Source organism: Pollicipes pollicipes, unplaced genomic scaffold (genome assembly GCF_011947565.3).
Source record: "Pollicipes pollicipes isolate AB1234 unplaced genomic scaffold, Ppol_2.1 Scaffold_4881;HRSCAF=5763_pilon_pilon_pilon, whole genome shotgun sequence".
Taxonomy (NCBI): domain Eukaryota; kingdom Metazoa; phylum Arthropoda; class Thecostraca; order Pollicipedomorpha; family Pollicipedidae; genus Pollicipes; species Pollicipes pollicipes.
In genome coordinates, this window is record NW_023596576.1 from 8,861,066 (window position 1) to 8,871,641 (window position 10,576).

The following is a 10,576-nucleotide window of genomic DNA, read 5'->3' on the forward strand; positions in this document are numbered from 1 at the left end:
TTTCACGTCAGCCTAACTGAGAACGTTCCACGAGCCTGGGAATCCCCATTAGTCGCGGCGTTTACGTCAGCCTAACTGAGAACGTTCCTGACGAGCCTGGGAATTCCCACTAGTCGCGGCGTTTACGTCAGCCTAGCTGAGAACGTTCCTGACGAGCCTGGGAATCCCCACTAGTCATACGACGCCATATTATCCACGGGGAAGTTTTCACGCTCGAGTGGTGTAGCGGGATCGTATGACGCTCCGTCCCTCCCGGCGATGGAAGCCAAGGGACTGATCAAGGGCCTATGAGAGACAGTTTTACCTGATACGCCGCATTCAATCATATCTCTTTTGCGCCCTTCGACGAACAAAATTCGGCACGAAATGTTCGTGAACATTGAACGGTGCCCGGGAGCTCTCACCGTCGTCGCTGCTCTCGTCACCCGGATTGGTTCTCCTTAAGCGTCATGCCATCAGTTCCAAAACCAGCTGCAAGCAAATACTAGCTCGTCTACGTGAAGTAAAACAGCGGTAAGGTGGATACGGTACCGGCGCGAAACCACGCGCCATACGGATCTCGAGGGACAGATCAGTCGTCTGGAACAGATTGTCGTCTACAGAACGACGAAGTTGACGATATCGGCTTTACTCTGGACAAGGTGCAGACGCCACGTACCGATGGCACTCGCGCCAGCCCACCGTGCCCTTTGCTGCAGAACATACAACCTGACCCCTACCCCACAACGTTTGGGTAAAGGCCGCAACCTCAATTCGAGACCCGGCGCTTCAACACGACGGCTTGCCCGGGCAGTGAAAGTGCATTACTCCCCAACCTGTGCTAGGGCCCGCGCCTCGGTCTCGCCCCTACCGTGCCGCACACTGCGTGCCGTGTCCCGAGCGAACTGTGACTGATCGTGATCGGTCGTTCGTCCCAACTTCCGAATGTTCCCGGGTCGTGCTGCACACGTGACGCGCCTTGTTCTGAACAGAATCTGGTTTTTCTATCTTAACATAGATAAGATAAGCGTGATAATCGTCGCTCTCTTTCTCCGCGAAAATGGTCCTCTTTATCATCTTGCCGTAAAGCAAATACTGTGCTCTTTCCTTCCCAGCATCTGTACGCGGTGGACTTGGCTGAAAAACCTGTCTTGTAAACCCATCTTTGTCTGTCGAATGCATAGCTAGGCAGAGTTGGCTGACCGGATGAAGTTTTTTTTCGTTAGGGGCTTAAGCCGCCAACATTGAGCAGAAAGCCAGAAGGGAACCCCGGCTGGTACGCATTTTGATGCTGTAGGGTTAGCAATTTTTAGCATTTAGCCCTTCCCCAAACCTATTTTACAAAACTTCTTCACTGGGCGACGCGCTGTGCGCGCGCACGCGGGTCGGCTGGTACGCATCACCGACGAGGCCGGTGAGGGAAGACGGAATCAAAGGTGAGTCACTCGCTGTCCTACCGAGAGCGCATGTAGCCCTTACTATAGTGCCCGTTGTTCAGCCGACCGCTGCGCTCCACCGACCACCACGCCGAGCGATGAGTGGAGCAGGATTATGCATCTAGTCCCCCCCCCCCCAAACACGTGACGAAAATTATAGCTATATGACAGCCAGGACAAGCTTCCAGTTGTTCGTGAGAGTGGATCCAGGAGCGGGACGCAATATTTTGAAAGAGGGTTGGGGTAGGGCCAAACTAAACAATGCAAGGGAGCCCCAGTTTAGTTGAAGTTCAAGCTGACAGTCTAAACTCACATGCAGCCTTTTCCGCGAAGCTTTTTCAGGACAGCTTCTGCCCTCTAAACGCCCTCTCTGCAGAAGACATTGGTGCGGACGGGTACACAAACTCCAAGCCCACCTGTTGTGAGCACGCCCAGCCGGCCCGCCGGCACAGCATGCCGTCCCTGCCGTGTCCGAGGCGCGACCTCGGCCGCACGGGTGGAATGCGACCTACCACCGCGGGCGCCGATCGACGCCCCGTGGCGGACTGTACGGGACGTGTGATAGGTACGTGTGCTTGCAAAGTGCAAGCTGACTTATGGGTGGTCGTTCACCCGAACTGAATGTAATGTCGTGCCTGCCTGGGATAGCAGGGGCAGTACGCCTCTGGACTCGGTCCAATACAGACCGCCGCATCGCCACACGCCCCTATCTGACCGAGATGAGCTGAACCGCTGGACGAATATACTACACCACCCACCCCGGCATAAGACTGGCGCCGGCGGTCACCCACGCCATCTATCAAGCTACATAGCTACCACCTGCTGCTGCCACCTGGCCGAAAAAATCGAAAAGTGACGCCCTCATTGTGTCGTTTAGAGCACGTTGTTCAGTTGTTCACAGCAGCGAAAATATGGTAAGAAATGCTTAAAACACATTCAAATAAGATCTCAGAGATATTATGGACAAAACGTCATGAATTCAATGAGATAACAAAAAAATTGTGCCTTTTATTTACAGTTCTGGCGCACATGAAGCACTTCCATGCAGGTCCATTGGTGGAAACAGGGAGATTGGCCCTGTCGTGCTTTGGGACTTGGTTGCGCAAGGGGGCTGCGCGGATATAGGGTAAGAAAGTTACCTTTGATCATGGTCGTACGCAGTGTTATACCATGGTGAGGGACACAACTCAAAATCTGCACTGAAATCGAGTAAGTGGTGCAATTTTGTGTATCTTATAATAATATGGCATGGTCTGGATCTCATTTTACGTGGGCGTTCCCTGCTCTTGATGTATGCCGTGATGCTGGAAATGCTCGTTATGCTGTACGTGTAGGGCATAGCTGCAACATTGCTGTAAAAATTCCAGTGCATGCACACAGTCCATTCGAGTGGTAAGAGTATGGTACATAATTTCATCAATATCATTTCACAGGGAGCCTATGTTTCAAGGAATATGATGTGATGGTAATTTCGGGCAGGGTTGCTCCTAAAACACCACACTAATAATTTGAAAGGTTACAGCACTTCCATCTTATTTTAGTTTGGCATAAAAAGGCTGAATGATACAGTGAAGGGATGTTTTGTGGCCTGGATATTTGGTTGTGGTGTATGACCTGTTCATTCTTTGAGATGAGGTTACTTGTGTGGGCCATAAATATCCTTTGTTAGGATACCAAAATGTTTGCTGGTACTGGTAGTTAATCAGAATGTTTCAGCCAAGGCAGCATCCATACTTTAGACCTAGTGTTAAAGCTATGCTGAGTTGGCTGAGGCACAAGGTAAATTGCAATGTTCAGTGCCCTTATGAAATTCATCATTTTATTTTTTTCCATACATCAACTTGGTGTTCCAAAATGTTTGGTATGATTTCTACCAACAAAGAACAGTTTTTCCATAGTGGTGCTTAACACAAAACCCCAGGTGGGTGGAAGTGACAAAAGCCTTCGGCCCACTCCCAGTGATGTCTCTATGTGAAATCTCACAGCTGTGACACTTGATAAAATATGACCTACTTAAATAGAGCCCAGATGAGGTTGAAATGGGCAGCCACATTCATGTTACAGTTATAAATGAAAATGTTGTGCTGGTTTGCAAAGCTTAAAAACAGTGCAGCATGCTTATATCCTCTATTCTTCAGCATCACTTCATGCTGAAAGCCAACACATTTTGTTTGTTGTGCCTGGTCCATATTTAGGACAATAAGTGAGGGCTCTCACCCTTTAGCATTGTGGGCAATATTTTGTCTCTTGTAGTGTTCAAAATGCATATGGCTTCATGTACACTATTATATGAGGAGGGATAATGAAGTTATATGCATAGATGCAGGCTAGCATATATATATATATATATATATATATATATATATATATATATATACATATATATATATGTATATATAACAAAAGGAAAGGAGACATTCCAACACACCGGCTCACACAGCCCATCCGCTGTCGGTCAGGCGATGGTGCGGCTGCAGGCGGCGTGGCGTGCTGTCGCCCTCTCACCGCCGCTCCGGCCGTCGGCGACCGTGCGCCACTGCTCATCGTCGGCGGCCGGCCCGATGGCCGTGTACCGGCGCCGGCTGGCCGACGGCTCGCTGTACGCCGACCCGTACCAGGAGGCAGTGGTCGAGCGGCTGGAGAGTATCTTCCACAGCCTGGACGGTTACGCGCCGCCGCGCCGCGGCCTCCTCTCGCGCCTGCTGTCGCGCGGCGCGCCGGCCGCGCGCAGCCCGCGCGGCCTCTACCTCTGGGGCACCGTCGGCACCGGCAAGACCATGCTGATGGACCTGTTCCACGACTGCTGCGCCACAGCCGCAGAAGCGCCGCGTCCACTTCAACTGCCTTCATGTTGGACGTGCACCGACGAATTCACGAGGACGAAGGCGCGTGTGGCGCGCCAGCACGGCGACACGCGGCCACGTCCGTTCGACCCCATCCGGCCGGTGGCCGAGTCCATCGCCGAGGAGGTCTGGCTCATCTGCTTCGACGAGTTCCAGGTAAGACTGTGGCTGGCACGGCACGGGAGCAGACGGGCGCACATTCCCGAGATGTAGTGGGTGTTACCGCCATGCACACAGGGTCCTCTGCTATTTTTCAACAGAGCCAACTTTACGGATGTTTTTCTAACTACCTGCCGCATCTTCGTATGGTGTTTACCCGGACTCTTAGCTACGAATGAAGCAGCACCCTTGATGTGGGTTGTAATCTGTTGTCCCAGGTGACTGACATCGCCGACGCCATGATCTTGAAGCGACTCTTCACCGAGCTCTTCAACAACGGCGTCATCATGATAGCCACCAGCAATCGCCCGCCGGACGACCTATACAAGAACGGACTGCAGCGTGCCAACTTCGTGCCCTTCATTCCTGTGCTGAAGGCGCGCTGCCACGTCCAGTGTCTCGACTCGGGTATCGACTACCGGCTTAAGGGCCAGACCAGCGAACAGAAAACCTACTTTCTGTGAGTCCGGCTGGACATAGGTTTGGGGTTGCAGAAATTGTGAGATGATTGGTGTGTCTTGAGTGCCACGCACCGTAACTTATAATGAATTCAGACATCGGACAATCGGACTTTCGAATGTTCCGCTGCGTATCAATAACTGGATATACACTTCGCAAATGTCGAAAGGTAGCTGGAAATTGTTAGGCTCTCTCGAAATGTGATAGTGTCATTTGTACTTCAGGAGCAGTTGCCTTTGGTATGAGAAAATGCGCATGGGTTTCTCTGCTGCAAAACAGCGACTTTGTTGCCGTTGGCTCCCGTCGGAAATCATGGTCGCCCCAGCGCATGCAAATTCCTGCTGACCTCGTTCTGCTCCGCTGTGCAGCCGGCTTCGGCGCGATGCATGGGCGTGCTTTCCGAGTCGACAGTGCTATGCTCTTGAGTGCCAGATAAACCATCACAAACTATGCATGTCGCCGATAAGCCCACTCGTTAAGCGCCAGAATGGCTTAAGCCAACCGGGCTCCTTTGACAGGACGCAGGATGGTGACGCCGAGGCGGGAGTGAAGCGGCTCTTCAAGGTGCTCTGCGCCCAGGAGACGGACGTGGTGCGGCCGCGCGTGCTGAACGTGCGCGGCCGCAACGTGCAGTTTGAGCGCACGTGCGGGCAGGTGGCCGACTGCACCTTCGCCGAGCTCTGCGACCGGGTCAGTCCCCAGTGAGCTGGAGCTGCCGCCGCGCCGGACAGGCGCCGTCCCAGGAGAGGTCCCGCCCCCCCCCCCCCCCTCTCCCTCTATCGAGGGGTCGCTGCTTCACCGCCGCGAGAGGCCCCGGGTCCCTCCTCTCTCGAGGGGTCGCTGCTTCACCGCCGCCAGAGGCCCCGGGTCACTCCTCTCTCGGAGGATCGCTGCTTCACCGCGGCGTCCCCTGTCCCGCGAAGCACTCACGTCGTCTGTGGGACAGCCGCCGGTGAGCCGCCCTCGTGGGGGCCTGCGGTCCCTGTCAGACGGGCGCGGCTGTGCTGCTGACGACCGGGCCGTGGCCTGACCTGACCTGACGCCGGCGTGCCGACAGCCGCTGGGCGCCGCCGACTACCTGACGATGGCGCAGTTCTTCCACACGGTCATCATACGCGACGTGCCCCAGCTGAGCGCCAAGAGGCGGGCTCAGGCGCGCCGCTTCATCACACTCATCGACACGCTGTACGACCACCGGGTGAGCAGCCAGCCACGCGCCGTTCGGCTCTGTACGCTCCCCCGTATCGGACCAGGCGCGACGTCCCTCTCAGGTGTGACCGGTGAAAATATCGCTCCGTCCCCACGCGTGGTTGTCGCAGTTGTCTCTCCACCCCCTACGCCCGCACTTGGGACCGGCGAGGATCCCCTCCTCGTCGGTGACCGTCGGTGTCACCCGCGGTCCGCACACGTGTGTCCGACAGTGATCCCCTCCTCGCCGGTGACCGTCGGTGTCACCCGCGGTCCGCACACGTGTGTCCGACAGTGATCCCCTCCTCGCCGGTGACCGTCGGTGTCATCCGCGGTCCGCACACGTGTGTCCGACAGTGATCCCCTCCTCGCCGGTGACCGTCGGTGTCACCCGCGGTCCGCACACGTGTGTCCGACAGTGATCCCCTCCTCGCCGGTGACCGTCGGTGTCATCCGCGGTCCGCACACGTGTGTCCGACAGTGATCCCCTCCTCGCCGGTGACCGTCGGTGTCATCCGCGGTCCGCACACGTGTGTCCGACAGTGATCCCCTCCTCGCCGGTGACCGACGGTGTCACCCGCGGTCTTGTTGCTGGCAGTGATCCCCTCCTCGCCGGTGACCGTCGATGCCGCTGCTCCAGGTGCGGGTGGTGATCACGGCCGAGGCGCCGCTCTCCAGCCTGTTTTCCGCCGCCAAGGACACCGACGTCAGCGACGACAAGCGTGCTCTCATGGACGACCTGGCGCTGGGAAATGAGTCGGTGAGTAACTCGTCAGGGAGAGGAGGAAGCGCGGCTGTGTTGCATGTATACAGCACGTAGATCTTTGCAGTCATTTAGACGCGTCTGCCCAGTGTGCCCCATGGGAGGTGGCAGACAGTGCTAGAAATAGAATTCAGATGCGCCTGAGGTATGGGGTATGGGAGACTGCCCTCGCATCATTCAATGGATGATGACCATGTCATGTTGCGTGTGTCCGTGTCCGTGACAGCGTCTGGCCCTTGGTGGCAGCGTCCGTTCACTGTCTTCGCGTGCGGTCCGGGTAGTCGGGCGCGGCGCACGCTCTGACCCCGTTCCGACGGCCGCAGCTGGAGGTGGCCAGCATCTTCACCGGCGAGGAGGAGCTGTTCGCGTTCGACCGGACCGTCTCGCGGCTGGCCGAGATGCAGACGGCCTCCTACTGGGCCCAGTGGGAGACGGCCGTGTGATGAACGCCGCCGTCCTCGCGCCGGGGGCGGCGGCTCAGTTAGATGACGGCGATCCGGTCCGGTCCGGTCTTCGCGTGGTGCGCTAGTGGCTAGTAAAGGACGCCGAGAGCGGAATCGAATGCCGGGATGGTGCTGCGAGAACAACGCAGTTTAACTGGTGTTGTTGAATCTGTTTGACACGGCGGTGGCTGTGCTTAAAAGCCAGCGTCACCACGGGTGCTGTTGGGCGATGTCAGGACTTCACTGTCACGTGGAGGCCAGAGTGTTCGGGTGCCTGGACTGCCTGGCTGGTCCCGTGCTGTTACAGAGTGGCAGGCTGAGCTGTTACAGTAGACGGTTGCTGTTACGTTCTGGCGCTTGTTCGGTGGTATGTTTCTGTTGCGGCGAGAGCCGTGCACTGTTGATCCGTTGGTGGTTGGCGAGACGGACTGCGATGGGAGCCCGGGGCCTTAATGTGATGAGATGTTACGTGATGGAGTGCTGCTGAACAAGGACTTCTAACACCGCTAAATCAGGCATGATTTGGTTCTCACTTGGTCGTTTTGTTTCACAGCGGCGTGAACGGATCAGCATTAGCTGAAGTTTGTCACAAATAACTCACCTCGGAGGTGGAGCTCCGTACTCCGTGGAGGTGTTACATGGGCCTATCGCCTCCAGGGCATGATCACACAATTGTTGAGCCTTTTTCAAACCTGAGCACTCAGGCGTCGGTCGCGAGCTCACTTCTACGGGAACTCAGTCAAACAGAGCGAGGCTCCTTTTCAATTCATGGACCAGTCAATCACTGTAGACTGTGCTTCAGACCTGAGTAGGATGGCAGGGAAAAAAGATCATTCAAATACTCAGCGACAGCGAGCATATTGTTCGCCATTTTGTCTGCGCCGGAAGCCATTCGTTTTCGACTGAGTGGTACTGTGCGGACGGATTCATTCATCTGACTTCTTTTCGTATGCGGGCCGCGTTTCCCCGTACGCTAAGTGATGTTTGATTGCCTCGCGCTCGCTGGGCCCGTCTCGCCTGAGCAATGCAATTTAACGGATTTTCAATGATAGAGCCGAAAGGCGCTGTGGAAATGAGCAATTCAGGCTACAATGGCGGGGAAATCAAAGCAATAAAGCACAATTATCGGATGGCCAAAGACGCCTGGAGGGAGACAATGCAAAACGAATCTTGCGAGAGGTGGCTGGACGCCTTGGGCGGACCCCGCGCCCGACCAGAACATGACATCGGCATGCCATTGGTGCCGATGATAAAGCTACCCATCTGATGACATTACCCGCCAAACCATCCTGTGAATTTGGTTCCTTAGCTCTTAGTGTTCGAGATCTCTGTGCGTCAAACTGACCACCCACCGGAGCAAAGAGTACTCAACCCCCCCCCCCCCCCCGCCCAGACGCGTGTTAACACGGGTACGGTAGGCCTCCCTCGGTGAAGCCACCCGGACATGCCGTCGTTGAAGCGAAATGGCGGCTGGCGCTTCAGTGTCGTATCCGGCAGCGTCAGCACCACGATTCTGCCGTATCTCCAGTAGTCATGCGAAACGTTCTCACACATATTGCTATACCCGCTCGACAAGATGGCGAAAGTCACTGAAATGTGTTTTTAATGACCAAGCGCGTTCCAACTGATTTAGAAGGGGAAATTGCAAGCACAGAGCACTTACGGATCAGTCGTCGTGATTTTCCTGCGCACATTTAGGTGCGCATCCAGAATCGTTTGAAATGGGGCCATTTATATAATTTTATTTGCCATCTGGCCAATAAAGAGCATCTGGGCTGAACTTGATGTCGTCCGGAAAAGCGGCCGGACTTAGCCCGTCCGCTCCGCCCACTTCGCCGTAGACGAACCCTTGGGTGTTGCTACGTATCTGAGATGAGACAGAGGGATCAAGATCGGAGGGGCGAGTCCGGAATCTGAGGGGCAATCTGACCTGAAAATTATATTTCGATTGGGAAAACGGGAGGCGCATGCATTCTGCGTCAAAAATGGGAGGCTGAGGCTAAGACCTATCACGTAAATATTTGGGGGGAATGTTACCCAGCGCCGCGGTGGTTACACCATGACCCCCACCCCACCCCTTCCCCGTCCTGGCCGACAACGGATCTTGCCGCGCCTGTAAGTATAGACTTAGGGCAGGGGCGCCGTTTTTTTTTAGCATGAGTTGCTGCGGAGAGGGCGCTGAGCAGCGAAAAAAAGACCTACCCGAATATAATTCAGCAAACGGGCCCTGCCAGGATTTGGCCTCCTTTCTTCTCGAGGTCTGAGAGCCCAAATGTGGGGGCCCAACTGAATAAGAAACTGCATTCCTTCTCGAGGCATGTCGTGCAGCTTAGAACGCTGACTACCCACATAATGCACCTGGGACGGATCCAGGATGTCTTCAAAGGGACCCCCAACATTTGAGGCCCCTATGGAGTTTACCGCCCCCCCCCCCAGAAAAAATACTCGAAGTCCGACCAACAAATATTTATATTCCTAGTGTGTTATCTTAATACGGAAACCCGTCTTGCTGTGCGCATCCCCAGAAAACTAGGCGGGCTGCGTGTGCACAGCCTTGGAACTTATTCGTTTCCTTCAGATCATTGTGAATCTTGTCATTTTGAGGCTAAGGTTTTCGGAAAAATAGCAAACAAGCTAAGGTTGGCTGTTAAATACCATTAAAATCAAGCACGAACTTAATTTCAAACATATTTAGAGTAAGCCGGCTGGTCGATGTGATCAGCTGACAGCTGATGACTTATGCAGAGTGCTTGCTTCATGTGTTATAATGGAGTACAAAATATCTTAGCATTAAAATGAATTACATACAATGTATTTCATCGGTGCATTTCCGGCTGCTGCTCTAAGGCCAAGGCACCAAGACCAACAGCTACTAAGCCTGGGCGATCATGGGTGCCGGCAGGCCCAACAAGGAGGCTTCTGTTAGCAAGCATGGGTCCTCAAAGCAGGCGAGAAAAGCACAAGACCATCGTGATAGGCCTCTGAAGGATTTAAGTGCCCCGACAGGCTAACATATAGGACGCCAACCATAGCAAAAGGGCCCTTCGAGCAAAGCGGCCAGTGTGCGGGTGCGCACCGAAGACCAGTGCGCATGAATGAATGTCCTGTGCGATCAGGAATGCCCGGGTAGGCTAACGGAAGGGGCTACGATGGGTGTGAAGGGTCCTCCGCAAACGAGATCAAGGGGAAGGGGCCAGAGATCAATGAAAAGGGCCTCTGAGCATCGAGTGGCTAGTGTCCCGCCTTATATTGGCCCCAACAACAGCATAAGGCCATCCGAGGAAGTGGAAAGAATCCAAGACCAAT

The 10,576-nt window shown here is 54.8% G+C and overlaps 1 protein-coding gene across 1 annotated transcript; it reads left to right on the plus strand.

Moving 5' to 3' along the window:
- Positions 1 to 4,153: 4,153 nt before the first annotated feature.
- LOC119101217 (putative ATPase N2B) lies at positions 4,154 to 7,802 on the plus strand. The gene is given in 9 exon segments (XM_037224510.1): positions 4,154 to 4,228; positions 4,230 to 4,256; positions 4,258 to 4,290; positions 4,292 to 4,414; positions 4,636 to 4,877; positions 5,395 to 5,566; positions 5,934 to 6,074; positions 6,705 to 6,824; positions 7,151 to 7,802. Coding segments are annotated over 9 exon segments (1,014 nt in total). The 5' UTR covers positions 4,154 to 4,192; the 3' UTR covers positions 7,271 to 7,802.
- Positions 7,803 to 10,576: the final 2,774 nt, after the last annotated feature.